Source organism: Anticarsia gemmatalis, chromosome 23 (assembly GCF_050436995.1).
Source record: "Anticarsia gemmatalis isolate Benzon Research Colony breed Stoneville strain chromosome 23, ilAntGemm2 primary, whole genome shotgun sequence".
NCBI classification, from domain to species: domain Eukaryota; kingdom Metazoa; phylum Arthropoda; class Insecta; order Lepidoptera; family Erebidae; genus Anticarsia; species Anticarsia gemmatalis.
Window position 1 is genome coordinate 3675316 of NC_134767.1, and position 24623 is coordinate 3699938.

The 24623-nt window shown below is 34.5% G+C and overlaps 2 protein-coding genes across 2 annotated transcripts; one reads left to right on the forward strand and one right to left on the reverse strand.

Moving 5' to 3' along the window:
• Window positions 1-5931: 5931 nt before the first annotated feature.
• LOC142983235 (attacin-A-like) lies at window positions 5932-7821 on the reverse strand. Its single transcript, XM_076130145.1, has 3 exons — window positions 7419-7821; window positions 6840-7040; window positions 5932-6463 (listed from the first exon to the last, which is right to left on the reverse strand). Exons 1-3 carry the CDS (start codon window positions 7769-7771, stop codon window positions 6253-6255), a joined length of 765 nt encoding a protein of 254 aa, XP_075986260.1. The 5' UTR covers window positions 7772-7821; the 3' UTR covers window positions 5932-6252.
• A 7818-nt stretch (window positions 7822-15639) lies between these two features.
• On the forward strand, window positions 15640-16829 carry LOC142983071 (attacin-A-like). Its single transcript, XM_076129888.1, has 3 exons — window positions 15640-16056; window positions 16158-16358; window positions 16471-16829. The coding sequence occupies exons 1-3, from the start codon at window positions 15710-15712 to the stop codon at window positions 16670-16672; spliced, it is 750 nt and encodes a 249-aa protein (XP_075986003.1). The 5' UTR covers window positions 15640-15709; the 3' UTR covers window positions 16673-16829.
• The last annotated feature ends 7794 nt before the right edge of the window (window positions 16830-24623 follow it).

Here is a 24623-nt window from a genome sequence, read left to right on the forward strand (position 1 = left end):
ATACTCAACAGTAACGACTGTAGAGAATTGCGCTACAGGTCAGTGTTTCATGAGTAAGTAAAGCTGTAATGAGGGGCTGTACGCTACATGTAAATATACACGCACTCAACCCGCTGTGCACTATGAATTATGTAACACTCTATTAACTAGTCGTTATGATAATTGTGTGCTATTTTTGGAGTATACTAGCTGTTACACGTGGCTCTGTTTGCGTCTATTATGGAATTGATTAAGATTAAAAATATACAACAAAATTAGTTACCTTATCTGGGATAACTAGAAAAGGTAACACTCACATTTTTTTTTTGTTAAATGATTTATTATTCGTGGTAATTGAACCTACGTCTTTGCGCTACGCAGAAGTGGATTGCCGTGACCCCGCACTATGGATGCTTAAAACAGAATCCTATGACATACGAGTATATCCGTATACTACCTTTTCCAGCATATTATAAAAATAAATTAAGAATAAAATTTCCGAGTAATATCCCTCAATTATTCTTAATCCTGGCCCCACGAACAGAAATGGAACACTCGAAAAAACCCAACTCGAATCCCGTGGAAGGCGCTTCAATTAAGTTTTCACCGCTGTGCGCCATTGTACCGACGGTTAAAGTTAGAACTTGCGTTCGCGAGTGTACTCCACTCTTACACTGCCAAGCAAAAGTTTTCTACTTTTATTTTATTTTAATTTTCATGATGGCATAAGTGTGGGACTAGAAAGTTTTTATTTTTTATTAAAATTATCTAGGGATGTCGTGGTATGTATGTTTTTGCGGTTGAAATGCGGAGAGTAAGTTTAAATGGTAGATGCAAACATTTATTTGACGGTGCGTATAGTGAAATAGGTAGTTTACTGTGTGTGTTGTATGAGGCTCCACTATACTTCTTCCGAGCTAAAGGTATATTCGAGAACTATATCGACTGTCAATAATGCAAACATACTCGTACTTGCATACATTTATAATATCACGCATGCTTTACCAGAAGGTGTAGGCAGAGGTGTAAGTTTCGCCATTAACACGTATGTACGTTTTGCCATTGACAATGTTAGTCCCATGTAATAAGAGGTAAGCCTACCATATACCGGGCACAAACTCCGAACCAATATTTAGAATAATCTAATATAAATAAGAAAAAGTGCACCCCATCATTACACTGACCGCGATAACACTTGCTTACCAAACATCTTCTCATAAAATTAACAGAATTATACGTTCTTCAAAACGCAAACGATATTGACCTCTAATAACACGCAATAAACATCTTAATCCGTTAAAGCAGTCAAGTACTTTAATTAAAATTATGTCGCATTTTTTTCAGTATTTTTCAAGCTTACATTTAGTACTGGGACATAAGTTTATGGATTCTTGTTTTTCCAGCCTCAATCTGTTTAATGGCAGTGGAAATGAAATGGGCGAGGGGTACTATTCTTAAAACTACGCGATATTATTTTGTTTTACATGTCGAATGGTATTGTCGAGTGATTTTGGTAAGTACGTTTGTCGTGAAGTTGTTAAAGTAATATATTATTTCACAGATTATGATTTTTCTATGCAATATCATGTAAGGGATACTTGTAAAATTTGTGCGGTTCAAGAAATGGTAAACATATCCGTAGCTATTTCAGCGGAACATAAAACGACATCTCTTGTAACATCTCGCCTGTTTTTCCTTAATATGTAAGCAGAAGCATAGAAAGTTAACACGTATTACGTTAGCTGTTATATCGCCCGTAAGCAAAGGTAAGTCTACTGCCATACAAACCACGCTATTAAGTTTGATCACTATTGACCATATCCTACCCCAACAACAATCCTTCCTCCTCTTTTCTTCTCCTTCATTGTTTTTTCAGAAATTGAACGCTAGACCACACAGAGAACAACCTACCTTATTGAATTATAGAAACTATTAAAAACAAGTTTATAAACAAAACTATTTTATCGAGTGACATCAGAATAGGTTTCAACTTTTTCCACCTCACAGCACTAAATCGGGCCGCGCGCTTACTTTAATGTATCGGCTGAAATAATATTTGCACAACAGTCATATTTCCATGTTTCCCAACATTTTTTGGTTTCGAGGTTTTTTTGTACGAGTACAACATTTCTACTGGCTTCCATTTCGTTGGTCTGGCTTTAATTCGACCGAAAGTTTTTGGTGAAATTCGTTGTTTTTCGTGAAATTATTTGGGTTTAATTATTAATTATTCGTTGAGGTAACGCTGCATATTTTTGTGGAAAAAGCACTGTAGTTTCTTATTTAAACTTACTGTAGTACATTTTCAAACGGCACAATTAAAATATGGCCTCATTAATCGTATGTATGTGTTGTAAAGACTCGTTCCCGAGCGGAACAAAAAAAATAGAGATCTACATTATATATAAATTGTTGTAACAACATAACAGTAATTTGAGCTGTGTCACCACTTTTGAATAAATATTGTTTAGCTTATAAGGATTGTTGACGATTTTTTTCACATATTTTCAGTATATTTAATCTGCCGAATATATCTTTTCAAGAACTTATCCATAAGCCGGATAACTGGCTCTCATTAAACGAAGTGTCAATTAATTGTATTTTGGTAAAGTCTACCGTAATACAAAATCAAATGAATCGACAAATTAACTAACAAAAAATATAGACTGTTTAAAAAAATGCGATTACTTACACAATAAGCGAAACCAAAATGAAAAACAGGAAAACCTTTTATTTGCACTACATTACATAAACACGTCTTATCATGACCACAAGAAACAAATACCTAATTGCAAGGAATCCCCGAGCGATGTGTGCCCTCTATTGACCTAAACCGAGTAATTACTTAATATCACAAATGCGGTACTCTCCCTTTTATCAAAGAGATGGGTCGTGGACACATTGAACACAATTTTTTGCTGCGACTTTTTCTGATGAAAATATGTTTTTGTTCGTATTTCCTTGAAGGAATATTCATTACAATTTTATTACGTTATTGGTTTGTATTTTACTGATGTCTTTTATTTTTTTGACAGTCACGCTGCCGTGGTCATTATGTTTATGAAAATAAATAAAAGTTATGTGCGTTTAAATTTGTTAATTAAGGCGCCCGATTAGACGTGATGGTCATGGGTTTAATGTTATAAAGTAAGGCAACAAGTAGAAATATAAAATATAAAAAAGAGTTATTTATTATTTTATTGGTTTGCCTTTTTTTCACTTTTAAACAGTTCGACTGATTACGAAAAGCGTACTAAAATCTTCTTAGCGGCAGATAAAAAATGTGGCTAAATAATTGTATAGTAAAAAATCCTTTTTTTTAATATTTACTAAAATTCACAATAACTCAGCATCTCTAGTTGAGTTCGTCGCTTTAAAAAAAATTCTAACATCTTGAGCTTAATCTAAACTATTAATTTCAATAATAACTTTACAATAAGGTTACAAAACATCTCAAGTTTCCACGGTACTGTTCGTAAATAGCCGGCAGCGCTTTATATACGAGTTTCTTGTCAATCGGCTTACAACTTCCACCGCTTATATTAAACAGAATGTTAGAGTCAAACTTTGTCATAGTATTATAGTTTAAATGCATTTGAAATTGCTTTTTTAGGTTTATTTGGATATATCATATTGATTGATTTGTAATTACCGTAAATCATAGCAATAATTGTTTTTTTTTTGCTACTTTTTTAGTTTGCTTTTGAGTTCTTAATACATGACTACATATATTTTTACTATAATTAAAATAGTTAATTAACGCTTCGATCAACCGAAGAACCGAATAATCGAACCAGAGACATGATGATCGCCCAGAGCACAGAGGCAATCAAACAATACATATTTAGTAAGTCATTTTATGACATGGTAATTAAAGTATATTAGCTTAGCCTTTGTTCCATACTATGTCGGAGTCGGCTTCCAGTCTCACCGGATGCAGCTGGATACCGGTGTTTTACATGGAGCGACTGCCTATCTGACCTCCACAACCCAGTTACTTGGGTATTAACACGATACCCTTCGGTAAGACTGGTTGTCAGACTTTCAAGCTTCTGACTACTGTTAACGACTGTCAAGGATCTTCGAAAATGACAGCCGGGATCCACAATTTAACGTGCCTTCCGAAACACGGAGGAACTCGATATGTATAAGATGGTCACCCATCCACGGAACAACCTGGGCAAGCGTAGCTTAACCTCAGAGATCGATCCGTACGGCTGTTGTCGACTAAGCCACGAGCTCCTGGTACTAATTAAAGTAACATTATAAAAGCAAATTGATATTATTATATGACATATAATGCTGACTATATGACAACATACCTATAGCTAGGGAAGAACATTCACAATTTTTTACCAAAATCCGCTCTGAAATTATGGAAAAAGTTTGTAAATTAAAGCGATTATTGGATCAGAAATTTCTAAAACACAGCAAAATACAATGCTCTCATAAAGCCTTCATTAAAATCAATAAGTCCTTTAATATAAAATGTAAATACATTGTAAAGTAAACACCTTACGTTAATTTATCTGCTAGACATTGTGGAGAATACGGCTGGTTGAATAGATCTTTTGTTTATGGGACTCAATGGGCCGCAAGTTACAATCATAGCAGACGGTTTGAACATTGATATAGTGTTCACTGAAAGAGTGGATTTTAAAGTACTAAGCTTACTACTTGGAAGTCCGTAGACTATTTGCACGGAGTATAGTAAAATGCCGGTTATATTACAGTAGGCTCGTCCCTTATTACCTGCCATTAACAATTTACATGGCGCAGCGTGGATGCATGGATCTTTGAATATTCCCCAAAGACTATATTTGGCCACGTTCTCTTTCTTATTACAACTAACCCTTTGACCATGCTAGTTTATATTAACAAATGCGTTTGTAACAATCAATGAGAATCGACAGAAAAACTTATCACCAAATTTTTGCCTAACCCGGTACTAAACCTACTACGTGAGACCAAAATCTAAATACAATTCAGAGGAAACTTATTATGTAACGAAGGAAATTGACTGGCAATTAGGTAGAAATGTCAAAATTACGGGAACTGTACGTTATTTTCCGAATTAACCATCAAAATCGTAGAAATTTACCTTTACACTACAAAGTTTTCATAATGTTTAAAACAAATATTTAATTATTTTCACTTCTAGAAAACATAAACCTTTGTGAGCGCAAACGAGTGAAATCTTCAGAACATTATCTGAAGCTTTCAGCGTCGGAAAATTGTTGTGAAAATAACTACAGCCTTTAGCAATATTGATGCACAGATAAGTACTGAAATTATACTTAAGTAACACTTTGTATTGAACGCAATAAATGGAAGGTCCTAGAAGTTTGTCTTACTTATTGTTCTGATACTTCGGCAAAGGATTGAAATCAAATGTTTACCTAAGTTTACTTACTTAACCTATTTATCATTAAGATATAGAGCTTCGTCTGGAAAAATAAATATTTGAGAAAAAAAAAATATGCATAAGGTAGAATTGTCTCTTAGTGTACTTTTACTATCTTATAATAATTACAAATTATATCTTTAAAATCATAAAAATATGTGTATTAGGTTTGAAACTTTTTAAAAAATTATTAGCAAGCGAACAAAATACGCACGAAAGACATAACCCTCTCTTTTTTCTCTCTCTTCTCTTTTAAAAACTAAGGCTATCTACATTATCCTCTTTAAAGCTAAAGCCATTAAGTGTTATTATAATTATCAGCCCATATTGTCCCACTGCAGGGCAAAGGCCTCCCTTCCCTCTTTCTATTTTCTCTGTTCATGTTTGGGAAGGGGTTTAGACATATTAACCAAGATTCTATTAAAAGACTATTTAAGACAAGGGTGGTGCCTTGTCTACTGCGGGTTGGTGGGCGTCAGTTAAGCTTCGTTTGTGATTAAGCAGATTATTGTGATTGTGATTAAGTGTTGGAACTCAAAAAATCATAATGTTCTCCAAAAAATGTATAATTTATTTAATTGTTAAGTTCATAGATGAATTTGGTACGATTACATAAAACACTGTTTTGATGCGATTACAACTTACGACTATATAATATGTGTAATAACATAATACATTTTTTAAATGTATATAAAAACAAAAAAATAATTAGTCCTTTAGCCAGATGACGTCACAATTTCGTATAAAATATACCAAACTATGACGTCACGTTGAGCACCTCTAATCTGTGAGTGTTAAAGTATTATTAATTTTTCGTTCACTACTTTTTTATAATCTGACAGTTGGACGTAACGGAAAAAAAAATATCATCAAAAATTAGGTAAGAATCTGGTGTAAGATAAACCGAAGTTTGGTTCCCAGCCGCTGTTGAAACGCGGCATATCGAACTTTTTGAAGCCAGCGTTGAAGTCCAAAGAGCTGGTGGGAGAACGGAACACGTTGAGGTTCCCCATCGCTGAGTAGTCCTTACGATCCAGGAACGGAGTGCTTGCCATGCCCAGAGACCCACCGATCTTTTCTCTGCACATAAAAAACATGCTTAATATCCATATTTATATTAGAAAAGAAACGTCTGTTTGTCTATAACGTTTGTAGGAACTCATTAATTGGTTGTGCTCACTGTTCGGTTAGTGAGTTAAGCAACTTATAACGTAGACATTCCAAAGATGGGTATGGTCTTCGTATCGGTCCCGGCTGTTGTCAATTATATGGTTTATAACACGATACCCATCGGTAAGACAGGTTGTCCGACTTTCTAACTTCTAACGACTGTCAAGGATCTTTGAAAATTACAGCCGGAACTCACAGTTTAACGTGCCTTCCGAAACACAACTGAAATTACAGATACTGCTTTAATATCTGCACAAGTAAAAACATCTGTTAAAATTATACTAACTTGAACATATAGTCGACTCCTCCACCGACGGTGTTGAAGTTGGGCACGCCGGGGTAGTTGGTGGGCATGTTCTTGGTAACGAAGGCATTAGCGCCAACCTTGTGGTTCTCATTTTGGAACAATGTAGCGTGTCCTGCACCTGTCAGTTTAGAACCGAATCCGGGCACTGTCTCATGCATTACTGCTGCTCCGTGTCCGTTACTGAAATCATTATAAATCATTATAATAATATGTAAGTATAAGTGTATCATATTATATCCCATTTCTGATCAAGAATCTCCTTCTCAAATCTGCATTCGGCAGAGCTTAAGTCCTTTAGCTAGCCGAATGTAGATCGAGGACTAGGTTCACCTTCAAGATTGTCTTTCAAAAGAACTCTCAGGCATACAAAGTTTCAGCATTAGAACGAGTGCTAATTATTTCTTACGCACATTAAACTTTGTATTCATTAGTATTTAGTATGGTAGAATATGTGCCTTAGGATAAAACCCTAAATCACTTTCCTTTAAAGAGCTTATACCAATAATACAACTACAGCAATATTTTTGGAGATAAAACAATAATATTAAAAATACTTACGCATGATCGTAAGCCAAACCAATGCCTTTGGAACCTAAATTCAAATTGCCATCCAATCCTGTACTACCAATGGCACTAAGAGCATGCTTATCGTTGCTTGCGAACGGTATCTTAGAGCTCAGGCCAACACTCCCATCGTTGCCAAGCTTGACAGTTGCTTGTCCTTGCACTTCACGCCTGACCCTGGCGCTCGCCAAGTGTCCCGGGTGCTGGTACTCAAAGTCCTCGTCTACGTCGTACACCGGGTACCTGTACTCTTCGTGTTCTCCATACGGCACGTCCTCGAACTGAATGTGTCGTGCGCTCACACACACTAGCAGAACTGCTGCCAGGAATAACTTTGTAGCGAACATTTTGATTATTGTTCAACTCTTGTTCTTTGCTAGAATGATGTGCTTTAGAATCGGATGGCCTTATATATGAGAAATTATCTTATTAGGAGGAATTCCCCTTGTCCACAGAGGAATAAAATTGTACTTATCGCGGTATGCTTTCGTAAACAAAGGCCTGTTAAAGACCGATTTTTTAAAAGCTAGGTATAATGTCACTATGCCTCTAACTATTGATAGAGGCTTTTGTTCTCTTTATTTATTTACTATTTTCTACTTGCCTACAACCATATTAATTATATTATGATATAAAAAAATATGTATTTAATCGGGTCTTCGGCTAAGGCATCGTTCGAGTACCTAATTCTGATATTGGTATACTTATAGTAAGGCGAACCTAATACTGAAGATTTAAAAAAAAAATGTAGCACGATTCTCTACAATTCGTTTTTTCGATAGCTAGCCGGTTGTCGGTAGTCGATAGTGGTAGAGAATTGCTGTATTGATAACCTTTGGCAATTACATGATAGGAGGTACTTTACTTAAGTCTACTTTAGCTCAGGAACGGGGGATTCCTTGCAATCTTATTGACCTGAGAGATATCTTATTGACATGACCTGTGAGTTCGTTTGTCTGTGAAGAGAGAGAAAATCTACAGTATACTGGAACCACGTGGTGTAAGACCCGTATGTGTATAGTACAAGAATTTTCTTAATAGATTATGATGGTAAATTAAGATTGTAAGTACTTAGTAATTATTTTGTACCGTATGTAGACAAAAAAATCGAGTAGAATAATTTTTCAATAAAGTGTATGGCTAATATGTGCCATTAGCAGAATAAAATCATCAAATTTCGATGTGCAACAATGCTTGTTTTCATTATATCGAATTTATGAGTGTGTAAAACTCTAGCTCGATACTCGACAGTACCGACTGTAGAGAACTGCGCTACTGTTTTATTCTGTTTTCCTGAAATTAAATACTGGCGTGTTTTATAATAACAACTAACTAGAACTCCTTCTTATGCAACATATACTTTCTCAATTCTCATTAAATCCATTTCCAATCCCAAATCAAATCGTAAATACAAAATCAATTGTCTGTGATCCCAACGTCTTACAAACTTTCAATAGCGTCAAACTCCATTTTGCAACAAATTAATGCCTACGTCCTTCCATCAACGCCATCTCCGCACATTATCACAAAAGGAAACATCTAAGCCTTTTTCTTTGACTAAAAGGTCGTATAAAAATATCGCTACAACAGACCAACATAACTTGAACCTTCATATGACCCGATATATCCATTTTCCAAAACATATTCAGTACGTTTTCGCGTGCGGCCCATGAATTGAAAGCTCTCTTTACACTGGACGATTCGATATCGCACTAAATAAAAAAACCTTTAGCGTCACGATAAAAATCCGCAACAAAGCCAAAAAGGTCCGCGATTTTCCAAACGTTTACGCCGCGAATGTGACCCCTATTACGAAGATATAAGGATCACCTAAAAAGTTACGTAACCCCAAATAAGAGGATAGTGCAAGAGCTGACTCAGGTTTTAATAACTGGATTGAATATTTTGTGTAGACAATTTTAGAATGAAGGAGAAACTGCGAGAATTGGAGTAAATTAACGATATTGAAACGCCTTGAGCCATTGTTATTGGCACCTGGTATTCTTTTTCTCGGTTTTAATTTGGTCAAATTAAATTATATTGTTTGGAAGGTATAATAATAAAAGTACTTACGTACGTAAGTAATGTTTATATAAACAAAATTATATGCAGATTTTCATATATTAATATCAAAAGTAATCTTAGGTTTCTACCAAAGCCAAATCAATTTTCTGATCCAGCTTCCACGTTTACAATATCTATGAATGTCGTCTTTGTCGAAATCAAAGCAAGATAAAATGCAAACTCGCATAAATTCCTGTGTAACATTACTTTACAGCTACATTACGTTACATTATGAACTGGACTTAAACATAACCAAAAATATTTGATTTAATCTTTCTAAATACCTGTAAAAAAGATTCTAAGCTATAGGCTTTTTCTATTCCGCAATGAAATAATGCAAAACTACTGCAAACAGTACTTTAGTAACATGCCACTAGTTTTTTTAAAAACTGTAGCGAAAACTCTGCAGTAATTAAGAACTTTCCTGCTAACTGTAAATGTTTTTTATGCAAAACTAAGTTTTATAGTTGGCTATGCGAAATAAGATTTAAAATTTTAATCTCTGAACTTTACAGACTTGGTAAAAGGCTAATTGTAGTTGAATTTTATTGGTAGTTTGATAAATGTGATGTTGCACTCTAATATGGAGGAGTTTCTTAAAGAATCATTTGAAAATTTATAGTATAACAATATGAAAATGTTTTTGGCGGTATTATTGTTTAGCATGTTCTTCTCCAACGTCTATTACTTTGACAAATTTTATCCACATTAGTTCAGCCCTTTTGAGGTAAACGAAAGAATTTGATGTGGATAAAGTTAACGGAAAATAATAACGGTAAGTTTCTTGTTTACGTTTATTGATTAACATAATAATTTAATTATTCATAAAAATCAAGCTCTCACCCTATGTAAATTTAAGCCGCCATCGCGATCATAAGGTTGCAGATATACACCCGAGCTCCGATCCTATAAGGACATGTACGTAAAACGGTCCCCTATTGAAATCGGGCAAAGGGCCTAAAGGTTCTAAAGTACAGACCTATTTATTTTGATCTCAAGTGACATTCCCTAAATCGTTCGTGAAATGCGAAATTTTTTTAGACGTCCCCTTTGATATAAATCGTTTCAAATTGTTGGTTGCGAAACAATTCGGGTTGATGCCTCGGTGTATAGATTGATTAATACTTCTGCGTTTGTTTAGGGACTTTTATTTGGTTTGTTTTGGCGTTATTACGCTTGAATAAAAAGCTGCAATGTTAATGTTATCTCATTATAACGTGCACTGAAATTACTGATAAACTTTTGTGCTGCTATTTTTAATGGAGTTACGTTTCTTAAGCTATTTTGATTTTATCATTTTATAAATAAATGGTTTGGAGTTTAAATTATCATAATAACTAGCTGACCCGCGCAACTTCGCTTGCGTCACATAAGAGAGAATGGATCAAAATTTTCCCCGTTTTCGAAACATTTTTTACTGGCACTCTGCTCCTATTGGTAGTAGCGTGATGATATATAGCCTATAACCTTCCTCGATAAATGGGCTATCTAAAACTGAAAGAATTTTTCAAATCGGATCAGTAGTTCCTGAGATTAGCGCGTTCAAACAAACAAACAAACAAACAAACAAACAATCAAACAAACAAACAAACTCTTCCGCTTTATAATATTAGTATAGATAATACTATCAGAAAAGGGGTAAGATGCATTCATGATCGATTACGAAGTATCAAATTTATGTTGCCTCGCATTGTTAATTCGTCTTTAACTTATTTCCATATACTAAATAAATATATCATCGAGCTCTGTGCCGCTTTTGGAAAGGTTAAGAACTTCAAATGAAATATCCAACTTGTCAATGGAACTCAAGTTCTCATGATCGCCACTTGAATAGACTAAACTTTTATTTCCTAAAAGTATCTTAAATTTCTGAAAAATACTCTCCACACAAGATAAATTGGTTCGTTAAATTGAAACAGATCCTAGCGGTGGCGAGTCTTATAATTGCTGGATTTGCTCGAATTTCCTAATTAAGTTTTCCAACTGCAATCAGACTTCAGCAAAATATAACTGAAAATGTACTATGTTTTGCTACGATCACTTGTTAATACAATGTTGTTAGCATTTTTAAAAGTTTTCTGAAATACAACATAATTTTCAGTCGATTTTTCCATTGTTCGTTAACTTTTTTTAAAAGAATATGGTCATTACTGTCTGTATGGTCCAAACCGAAGTGTTTGTAACTGATCGTGGGTTTGTATCCACTTTATATAGTCGGCGATCAAAAAGAGTGGCCAAGAGTTTCTTGCCAGCTCTTCTCATTCGCTCTACCTTTCGAAGTGGCGGTAAATTCGCTCTCTGTATCATTGACTTTCATAAGTGTAATTAATTGACCCATGTGAATAAATGATTTGATTTGAATTGACTTGACTTTGAATTCAAAGCATTAACAACTTGGCTACTTCCGATTAAACTCACGGTGCTTGATCAATAACCAAAAATATTTACTTATTTTACTAGAATTTTGCCTCAACTTCTAACCATTTTCGATCAACATTTGAATACTATAAACCCATCGATACTCAAAAACGTTTTCTCAATTCGTATTGGGCCACTTTCCATTAATCCTTGTTCGCGAAGTAACGATAGAGCTTTTTAAACAAGTCCATTACTGGAGTAAAGGTTTTCATTAATCTCATAGCCATATTTATTTAGGGCTCTGTATATTTGTATGTTTGTTATTGTAAGACTGACGGTGGCGCAGTGGTTTAGGTCGCAGAAAACCATTGCGTCGGGAGGTCGTGGGATCGATTTCCACACGGCGCAATTAATCGCGCGATCCACAAATAATTGTTTCGGCTCTGGTTGTGCTTTATGTCCGTTGTTTGTATGTGTGTAAAAGTCCCCGCGACACAAGAGCAATAATTAGTGCGGGAGTTGTCTTTAAAAAAAAGAAATACTTTTGTACTTAAAGATAAATGTTGAAGAGTCAGGGCCCGTTTCACGGCTTGTGGATAAGAGGCCGATAACCTATCCGATAGATAACGTGACCGTAAGTGTATGAAATAACCGCTAAAATTACACTCGTTAAGGTACAGTTATGCTTGAACATAATTAATGATGTGTCACCGTTTTATTGACCAATTAAGAAGCATTTAATTGATTAAGAAGCAAACGTACTTTGGCAAAGCTTTAGGGGGGACTAAAATGCAATACTGTGTCGAATGTTAAAGTCCAGTGCTACAACGTATTAGCTATATAGTATGATTTTCGTTTATCTCATGATATTCTGTAATGAACAAATATTGTAATTTTGACGACATATTTCACATCATTTCGTGTAGAGTTAGTTAAATATAACCTGCTAATTACCAAATAAATCTTTACGTAACCTTTAAAACAGGAATAATTACATTAACATATAAAGAGGCACTCATCCCTTCATTAAACCGATTAATCAATTTACGCAATACAACCCGTCCCTGACATTTCCCAAAAGAATTACCTATCTACATAATACTTAGTAGCTACATATATGTAGGTATATAGGTACTTGGTTTACACAAGTGGCCGCCCGCAACTTCCTTCGGGTGGACTTTCGGTTTCCCGTTTTTACAACATTATTCTGACGACTGCTCCAGCCCTTTTCTATATAGCATGATGTTATATACCTTCTTTAATGAATAGAGTATACAATACAAAAAATATTTATTCAATTCGTACCAGTAATTACTTAGATTGGTGCGTTAAAACAAACAAACAAACTCATCGGCTTTATATTTTTAGTATAAATCGTACAACCCTACCAGTTAATCGTCTAAAAAGGTCATTTAAAACGAAAGCGTTTGGTAATTTACGTTTCATTTCCAATTGTTTCTCCTCAATAAAACTCGCAGATGGATTTGTTGAATGTTCGTGTATTAAACTTGGACCATTTTGAAAAGTTTAATACACGAACGTTTTCTGCGGTGCTCTGGTGTTTTGTTATTGTAATTAACTGCGAGTTCCAAATGGAGTATGGATTTGGACAGTTTGATTTATTCATTCTGTATTTGTTTGATATTTTAAAGCTAAATTGTAGTTCAGCGAATCACACCAAGAATGGTTGCTAGAAGTTTTCGTTGTGTTTATGCGAACTGCTGTTTGCTATAATTGCATTGAATCTTTTACAATCGCAACAATTTTTTTGAGTCTGTGATTTGAGTGAATTCCCTCACAATCACACCCGAAATCAATAGAATGTTGAGCGAACATGTTACAAATAGTCCACAAACGTCATGAAACCTCAATTTTGTGGATGAATCTGCTTGCGCCCACGTAACCTGCGCTGAAACAACAAGCAATTCACAGTAAAATGCACGTTATCATACAAACTTACACTCACGCCTGTTATAACCGAAGGCGTAGGCGTAGGTTTATAAAAATACACCCGCGTTTCGCCAGAAAAAATGTTAATCAGTAATGTACCCGACTGCTAAACACAACGTCTCGAATTCGATTCCCGGATCAGATATTATGATTATAGCTATATAAAATAAATTATAACAGTGTATAATTAGATAGTAAGCTTTAAAATAGTTTCAATATTAAGGTTGCAGGTGTATAATATTTATTCGTAAAGTTTATAATGAAATAGTCGGTTGAACAGCTCGCCGCCCTGACACTCCCGAGAGTTCGTTATAGACAGAGATAGCCAAGTTTATGAAAATAAGTGGAAACCAACTTGTAGCACACCGGGTGGAAGATTTTGGTTTTATTTTTTCGTTTTTGAGATTCTGATTTAGGGTTTGTTGGGTGAATAAACAATGAAACTATTCGATACTGAAATAATAGAAGAATATAGATAGAGTTGAATGGAGATCATAAAGATTAAGTAGGTATCAAACAGTGTGCCTGCAAGAAGGTAACGCAAGATTTGAATAACAGTAATTGTCAGTCTTAATTGCGTGTAGGCATCAGTGTGAGTAAATAATTGTATTAAAATTAAATAAAACAAACTATAATGCAATGCATTTTTTGCAAGTATGTAAAGCTATCAGTAGAAATTTCCAAAGTTACACAATTTATTCTACCCGGGTCAGTACAAACGTGCGACCCACGGGCACAGAATAATAAGTACTAAAGTACCACGGGCAACAATCATGACTCTCGCTTGCAGGTATCTTGAACGGTTAATTTGCACGTTCGTATTACCTAAGTTCTTTTGACTAAACTTGCGTTTGTAATGGCCCGAATGACCTACCTAACAACCAGCATTGATTGCTAATTATGTTTTTGTTTTAATTTAATTAAAGTAGGAGTGTGAAGACTCAGAAACACTAACTTAACGAACAGTCAGTCTGTTTTTTCATACATTTTCCCTCTCATAGTACCTCCAACTCACATCGTAGCCGCGTCGCGTTTCGGTGAAGCGCGAAATGGGACGAGCAAGTTGTTAGCACTTCGTCTTCTAACAAAAAGAATACGCGCCTTAACTATAACTTTGTTTTTATATTACTTTTTATCTATAAGTAAATAAGACTTCAAAGTCGGAGGAAATTAAGCTTATAATTTGTTAAAGTACCAACTGCTTGGATTGATTCTACTTTAAAGTTGTTTAAAATTGTTTTTATACTTTATAGGTAGTATCGGTTTTTAAACAATTTTGTACTCAATATATTAGATATACCTATAATAGATCCTTTAGATCTCCACCAACATTTCATCCTATTAAAATTTAATTTTTTTGTTATTATTTCTTTAAAGCGTAGACCCTTTCTGTATTCGTATTTTTGTATTACAATGATGCATCCATCGACATCACAAAAGTTTATTACAACAGTCCACAATAACTGTAAACTAATTTTGAAAGTCAACCAATTACTGCAATTTGTTAGTTAAGTAGGTATCTATGTATAATAAGTAAAATATGAGTAAAGCCAAAAAAGATCCCCGAGATCTCACGTGTTAAAAGGAAAACTGAAAAACAAACTGAAAAGATTAAATATCATTAAGATGATTGCTATTAATAGCTACATTATGCCATATGAGATAAGAAGCTTTTGTCTCGTGCGCGGTGATTGCCCGTGACCCATGCGACACATCTGCTTTGATAACCTCTTAATGAAAGCATCCGCCATAGTAGGTTCTTTACATACGCGATCTGTTATCTCATCGGGACCGGGGAATTCCTGTTACAAAGATAATTTCTCATATATAAAGACGTACAATCCGAGAGCACATCATTCTACAAACACATCAACTAAGAACAACAGTGTCTTACGACAAAAACAACAAACAAAATGTTCGCTACAAAGTTATTCCTGGCAGCAGTTCTGCTAGTGTGTGTGAGCGCACGACACATTCAGTTCGAGGACGTGCCGTATGGAGAACACGAAGAGTACAGATACCCGGTGTACGACGTAGACGAGGACTTTGAGTACCAGCACCCGGGACACTTGGCGAGCGCCAGGGTCAGGCGTCAGGCACAAGCCAGCTACACGCTCAATGGTGACGGCACTTCTGGAGTTAACGCTAAAGTACCGCTCGTTGGTAATGGTCAGAATGTTCTGAGTGCACTCGGCAGCGCAGGCTACGACGACAAGAATAAATTGGCTTCTAAAGGCTTTGGGTTGGCTCTCGATAATGTGTAAGTATTTTCAGAATTTGTTTTTTCCATAATGACTCTCTATGACTACATCAGAGGGAGCTGTTTCTTAAACTTTAATTAATTAACTTTGTGTATTCCAGCAACGGTCACGGAGTATCTGTGATGAAGGAAACTCTGCCAGGGTTCGGCTCCAAGCTCACAGGCGCTGGTCACGCCACTCTGTTCCACAATGACAACCACAACGTCGGCGCTAATGCCTTCGTCTCCAGGAACATGCCCACCAACTACCCCGGCGTGCCCAACTTCAACACTGTGGGTGCAGGAGTCGACTATATGTTCAAGTAAGTATATTGTGCCTTTGATGTCTATTGATATGAAACCGTTTGATTTAATCTACTCTTGATCTTCTATCTGATATCACTTGTACCAACGTTCTATGTTCTCTGTGTTCAGGAACAAGGTGGGCGCGTCTCTGGGCATGGCGAACACTCCGTTCTTAGAGCGTAAGGACTACTCAGCGATGGGGAACCTCAACTTGTTCCGCTCTCCCACCAGCACGGTTGACTTCACCGCCGGCTACAAGAGGTTCGAAATGCCGCGCTTTGACAGCGGCTGGAAACCAAACTTCGGAATTACTTTTGGCAGATCTTTTTAAGATAAAATTATTCGTAAATTTGTAAAAAGTAAATAAGTTTCAGTTTACAGATATTTTAGGTAAACATGATTTTGCACCAGTATTGTAAATGTGCCATCTCTCCGTGTATATAATATGTAAATATTTGTTATTTCCAATAAACATATTTTCACAAAGATATCTTGTTTTAATGAAACTTTTATATAAAACTAAACAAGGAAACACTGCCTATCGAGTTGCTAAAAGTTAACCTGACTGGGTATATTTCTTTAATAATACGTCACACACTTCAACTTCTATAAGGAAAATTATTACTTATCATCTAGTGTAAAACAAACCACAATGAAAAACCCCAATATTCCCACAACTGTTACACTTTAATATCAAACCATCAGCGGAATATATGCAGTACACAGTAACACGGAGGGCATGTATTAATTGGCGCCTTGTGCGTGGCAACACGTTAACGGATATTGCATTCTCAATCATACTCAGCTACCGTTTACTAACTTCTACTTAATTATAAAGGCTCGCGAACATGAGGCGTATTGACGGAAACTTTCCGTTGCGCAACTTAGCATGTGGGGTGATTACCAAGAAAATTGCTTTAACAAAGGTGCAAGTATTCGAGTCGAGTACCTACAAAATTGATTTCGCTTGAATATTATTAGCTGACTTCTCGTCTTTTTTGAACTTTTATTGTTAGAACATCCCAGTGTTTTAAATATTTTGTCTGTGTATAAGGACAGCGAATTGATTAAGAATACTGCTGGATTATTATGGAAAAGATAAAAGTATAAATCATTGTTTCAGTATTTATCGATGGTATAAGTTTTTTAAAACAGTGTTTTGCATAATTTATAATGTTTTTTATCAATAAGGATAAGTAGTTAAGGTACCTTCTTTTTTACCACTGACGACCACCGACAACATTCGATTGTATGAAAATCTGATCAGCGTCTCTAGCGGGTATCACAGGAACTATTTTGGCAGCACGTTTTAAATAACAAACGTTCAACACTCGACAGTACCGATTGTAGAGAATCGCGCTATAGTTGTCATTGCGTATTTTTGGCATTACCCAGCAACATATTGCCTAATTTGCGTCTATAAGTTGCCGTTTATGTAAAAGGCTTACTTAACTTAAATGGATATGTCAGTTGGTATACGAAATAATTAAGTGTATAAGCTCATATAAGCATAATAACACTATTTGCGTTATTATTAAGCTTAAGTACAGCGTTAGGAAGTTTCGCAGCTTTAGCAAATTTTGAGGAAGTAATCACATTTTAGTTTGTAATTTTGAAAGCGGATACGGTGAATTCAATCAATATTACAATCCGCTGAGGTGCTATTTTGTCGGAGATTTATATAGGTACTTATAATATTAAAGACTGCTTGTTTAAACAACCTAAAGATCTAAAAAAAAATATTACTAGTAGGTAGGTGGTTTTTTACAAAGTATTTCATTTTCTGGTATGATCATTGCACTGGTCAAAAATGCAAACCCAGCGGCTCATAATCAGTTACTGTCTACTTCGTGTAACAGATAATATAAGCAGACATTCCATACTGAATCCTATAAATCGGAAAAAAATAGTCATTCGAGCATAGTAGTCCTCCTTTTTGAAGTTAGTGATTTTTTCTAAGATTATTTGTAGGCAGTAACTAACATAAAACTTTCTAACTAATTAAAAAAACACAAAATTAAATAGAAAGCGCTTCTATCCCTATCTCGCGTATACCACTTTTCCTTCAGGAAATAATTGAAATACTTATCTCATAAAATCTGTCAACTCGGAAAGTCAGTATCTCTAGTATCTTAATATAGTTAGCAAGTAACTTCGACGCCCGCGGCACTGCTCCATGATAGTTATAATCTTAACTTTAGTTCACTCAAACCGGAAAGTCTTTAACCAATTTTCCATTTGATTCAATCCTGATGAAAGATTGAATTGCAACGATACTAATGCCGTATTTATATTTCATTGGAGTAAAAATATTATTTCAATGCTTGTTTTCTCTTTGCCGTCACCAATCAAAGCTTTACTAGTAAGAAACCGTAAGGGCAAAAAAAAATTGCTTGATTTTCTAGTCAATTTAATATGAAGAAATCTAAGAATAGTACCTTTCACTCGTAATTTATTAGGTAGGTAATCGTAAAAAGAACATCCTCATAATCATACCCAGCCTGACGCTCATTAGCAAGAGAATCTTGCTTCCCTACTACGTATCAATTTTCCAATAACTCAGTTCCTTCCTTTAAACAAAAGTTTCTACTCTCAGCTCCCGCGCTTATAATAATTTCGATGCAACGATCAATTAGCGTTCAAAAGCACTATAATGCTGTAAATAAGATAGATAACCGTGACGCAAACGGACCGATAAATTGTCGGAGGACTTTAACTAAATTTAGACCAGTGACATGCAATCTTAATTGCTTTGGGCCATGTTACTCCAATTTACAACCGTTCGACTGGGCCCGGGGGCAGGTCAAAGTAATTAAGACCTTAATCGATGTTGTACACCGTTCAATTTTGCTTGCAGAGTACCATGCTACGGGTGAGGCTTTGGTGGTAATGAAGCGGTGCTGATTTTTGTTCGTCTGTGTTTGTAATTGGTACTGCGATTTCCATTTGCTTAAAGAATAAAAAAGCATTGATTCTAGTAAATCTTGAAGAAGTTCCTTTAATGCAGATAGGTACCTACAGTAACCGAGGGCGTTATGATTTAAAAAAATAGACGCTTCAAAGACCAAAGCCTTTTAGGTAAGCTGGTGAAAGTACGAAAATGAAATAAGGAAAGAACAATTTCAACCAAAATGTCGCAGTCATATTATCTATTATCTTCTTCAACATCATATAACGAAATTAGAAGCAGAAAACCTCCAAAAAATAAAAACCGTTATACTTCTAAACAAACTTCGTTAATAAATAAATACACGCAGCCAATATCCAATTACTTCATTAGCAACCCGCTTCCGCCCGGTACAGACCGCGTAGTACCCCGACAATTTAATTCAGCCCATGCTAATAGTCTCGGTTTGAAGCCAGAAGGCAATTTCGCAAGACGTTTCAGTTACTGATGATATTACGGGACAGTATCGTGACACTAGCTCACAACTTATTTACATAAAGTTAGAGTTGAGATACGGTTATGAGGGGTGGAATTTACTACCTAGAGTTGGGAGGCAAGATAAAGATTGTAAATGCTGACCTTGTTCATCTAAATATTAATAGTAGTAGTAGTTTAGTGTATGTACCATATTTCATTTACTTTAGTACTAAGGTATTATCTTACAACCACATACCTACCTAGGTACCTACATAAAATCACGCCTAGGTCGCACTAACGGTTTGCAAAGACCAAAGATGCTACGACTAAGGCTAAGTTTACATCAGAAACCGCGCGGTTTCTCGGTTCTGTTACCGTGCGGTGATGTAGACAATAGCTGTTTACTCCTGTCTTGTACTGCGCGGTCGAATGTTCCGCGCGGCTCCACGCGGTCAATTGAACTTAACCTAATGCTACGATTCCTATAAACTTGTATTGATATGTAAATCGGTTTGATTTAGTGTGATACTGACTAGACGGAAAACTGTTAGCCAAACAGAAAAAAACTATTTTTTTACTCGTAAGTATCAATTTAAGTACAAAGCCTGAACTTTCTTCAGTTTTGTCGCTAAAAAAGGTTTCGGAATAAGAGACCTAATAAGACTTTTTAATAAAACTTAAACACGGCGATAAAGTGTAGCTATTAAGAGCAGCTATCGTGGCTGTGGAATATATTCACTTGTTTCAACTTTCAAGTTGGAATCAACCCCACCTATCCCTAGTAGGTACTAATACACATGAACATAATATTATACATACATAAACACCTGCTCTACTACACTACTACCACTCTGGTAGTAGAGTAGGGGTACGTGTAGTGTAGCTATAAACACCGTTATTCCATTTATATCGTGCATTTCACTGTTTATCGTAATTTAGATGCATTTAGCTTTTACGTACATAAATTGCATGCAGTTTTGGTCACCATCCATTAATTAAAGCGTACATCGGGGACCCGTGAAACTACCTCTGGACTCGTTATACGAAATATATGCTTGTATATAATGATAAACTAATGTTATTTAGATGGAAAATAGTCGCTAGTAGCATACAATTTACTAAGAACATTAGTATCTCATATTACCATGGCGTTATTCTTATCATCATGCGCGGTTCCGCTTGCAATATGGGTAAAAAAAACATATTTTAGAAAACATATACGTAAATCAATGTCCGGGGTTTTCCGATTTCGTCCACGCTAAATTGCGTGGTTATTAGTTTAATGGTTTAGCCGTGAAATTGTATCTGACAAACAGATTTCAGACTAATTATAATATACGGCGACCGTCGAGTCTCTCACAACTACAAAAGTCGCGTAAGACTACTTTTCACCAGGTGTTTAATCTATATAGAACATTACGTTACGTGCAGGTACACTTTGCATGCAGCAAAGTGTACGTGTATTTAAGAGATTCAAGTATCATAACTCAAAAATAATACTACAAATTTACTATTAAACCATTTATTTTCTTACTTAGACATCCATAAACCTACTTAAATTATATTTACACGCTAAAACAATATATTGTTGTCACAAAATAAAAACGTTTAAAATCTTTGTATAAAATAAAACATGGCAATTGCTTAAACTACAGACTAAATCTTAACACACAATTTAAATTAATATTACACCTTTGAAAGTGGTTGAAATGCTAAGAATGCTATTACAATCAAGAAAAAAGTATCAAAAACAAGCTGAAAATTACTTACTCTGTTAATAGAAGTGTTATAATTTAAACAGCTGTGTTTATTTAAGGAAACATCATTAAAAACTTGAGGGATTGATAGACCTTTCAGGCATTTTCTTCTCATTCTCCTCTATTTTATTGAAAAACCATTCTATATGGATATGATAGAAAACAATGGATATGATGTTATAACTTCATTTTATTATGTTTGAATTTCTCCATCAATTTTATGATGTTAGATACTGTTCAAAAAGATTATTATTTTTTATTCCTTTGAGGCAACTAGTATTATAGAGTAAAAATTTTTTTTAGTATTCACTAAACGAATATTTTGGGTCTACAGTAAGTCTTTGAAAGGTAAACAACCAAACAAATTTCAATAATTATATTGGAGTTTATCAATCGGAAAATTATCAAAAGTTATCGCATACCCGTTTAAAAAGTATAAGAAAATCTTCTAAGGGAAAGGTGTAAATTATAAGAATAGACATCACAATTAAAAACATACAATATAATATTTTAACATAATTCGTATAAATATTGCCTCTTAACATTTATATTTTATACAAAACTTATTAAAAAAATGTGGGTAGATGTGACCTGATCACTAAGAATTGAACGAGCACGAACATTAGGGGAATTATATCGAATCAATTAATAAAAAAAATGAATCATGATCACACGAATCACTCTAGAAATGACTGCATACTTGTTCCGCCCAGCGGTTTTGTACAATCTGAAACATTACCCACTGTTTGCTTCGCACAGCCGGGTAAAAAATGACCACAAATATAGTCCCTAAATCAATATTTTATTAAAAATGTATGTAGTATAAAACAATTTTATCATATTTCTAACCCAAATGACATAACAAGTCACACTTAACTTATGCTATTTTTACAATTGCTTTCAATTAATCTTAGCTCTATTTTGTACTCTTTTAAACTTATTTATATGTGTTGAAAAAAAACTGAAATGGTTAAAAAAATGCAGATAATTATTGGATTTATTATTAGATTACCGAGTCTAGTACCCACTTATAATAAAAAATGTATTCTCGAATGCCAAAAAGTTGTTAATGGTGGTCGTGGTGTACTATAATGAATTTAGTCTGAATCCATGATAAAATTTTCACTGAAATTTATAAATAAATTTTACGCCCCAACACCTCGATACGTATAAATATTTTGTTCGACAAACAGTGCTAAAAATCTTAAAAAGTGCTGACACAAAATCACACACAAAAACGCCACTTAAAAATATATTCTACAAAACTAACATCGACATAATGAATTTATAAAATAATGCAGTAGAAAATTCAAATTACATAGAAAAAGTAACTTAAAAATTAAACTATAAATAGCTTAAAACTTTATACTAAACTATTACATTGAAATTTTAAACTAAATCATTCATTTAAGTCCTAAAACTAGAATCACACTTGTTGTTTATATACAAAGTTATGCTAGAATTATATTAACTAAACTTTCTAACTAGTTTAATAAGCGTATAGAACTTAATTGAAGTTTTCTAACGACACATTTTAGTGGCATTGCCTTCTAAGTCTATTCAACAATAGGCAATGTAAATTCAATTTAAAATGCAGATTTTACCCAAGAATTTTTACCTCATATATTTGACAATACTAACACAATCAGCATGGTTCGTAGACAAAATAAAATCTTGATCTAATTGAGGTAAAACTCCATTTTGAATTGATACCATTACCAATACAGTCTGCCATACGCAGCATACGTGAATGAACTATATTCATATCAACCTATCCCATATATACCAGTCTCTACAGACTAATAAAAACTCTCTACATTTTCTTCTGTACACCAGAAAAAACTAAATCTAGATTTAATGCCTGGTGAAGTCACTACTTGGTTACTGCTTTCTTAATTATATTTAAGGCCACTATTAAATTTAATATTGATTGAGCTAACCAGTCATGAATACCAATACCATTAGGATGTATTTTACTGATTATTACAATAACTTTACGGCTATCAAATAAAGCCTTGGCGATTGACAAAAGAATGTATGGTGCGTATCGTCTTAGTCTTCATTTTCTATTAAAGGTTGATTGACTTTTATTTTGTCAAAATAATTTCTTGATATTTCATTGTTATACCCAAGTAACTCAGTTGTTCAACATTTTATAAGAAGTTCAATGACCGTGGCTTCAAAGCTGTTTTCCTAAGATATTGATGAGCTAGCATCGTGAGGTCCAGTTGGTCTTGAGTCTTACCGCACGCAAAGGTCTGCCATTTGTAGTCGCTCTGTAAGGAATAAAGATACATTATATTGATTTTATCGTAGTGATACTGGTATTCTCGGTTACATGAACCCTTAAAACACCAAGTTCTCATTATTCTACAACAAATAAGAGTCCAGTTCATGAATCAAAAAATCATGCTTTCATCCATTCATTATGTTCAAATTTCATCTTAGAGGCACTTATTATTGCACACTTGGCGTCAACTCATAGGTACAAGTAATAATTCAATTAAAAGGAAGGTTTACAGATTTATCCGTAAACCTTCCTTTGAATACTCATGAATATGAGCAGAAATGTCCACCACCCATAAGCTCAGTTTGCAATGCAAATGGTTTTTCTTTCTAATTTAACAGAACTACCTACAAAAATATAAATGTCTACTAACCAGTAAGAATGAGGTTGGTTTCTCCTCTTTAATCTCTTCCATTGGGTCCTGGTCAAACTTGATAGAGCGCACCGCTGATTTCTTCACAACTACCGAGTCTCCGTTACCACGAGATATCTATAATAGGAAATTGTTAGGGTGCAATACTTTTACTATAAATAAGTCCTATCTACACTATTCTTAGTAAACTTTGAAGTAATCTGTTGATTCTCATATCTTTGTATCAACTACTATTATTCTAATATTTTACTTTATCATTCTTCAAGATAAATTTATGGTCGATATCAATACATCTGAATAAATATCGGATAACCCATGAAATAAAAATTTGACGTTTTAATTTCTACATTGTTGTTACTTTATGTAAACGATATGAACTTAAACTAAGTCAAACTACAAAAAAATACAGGCAACGACTACTTAATCTATCAACTGCACTACAAAAAATATAGTTCTAAACTATAATCATTTTAATCCTTAACTGACAAATACTTAACTTTA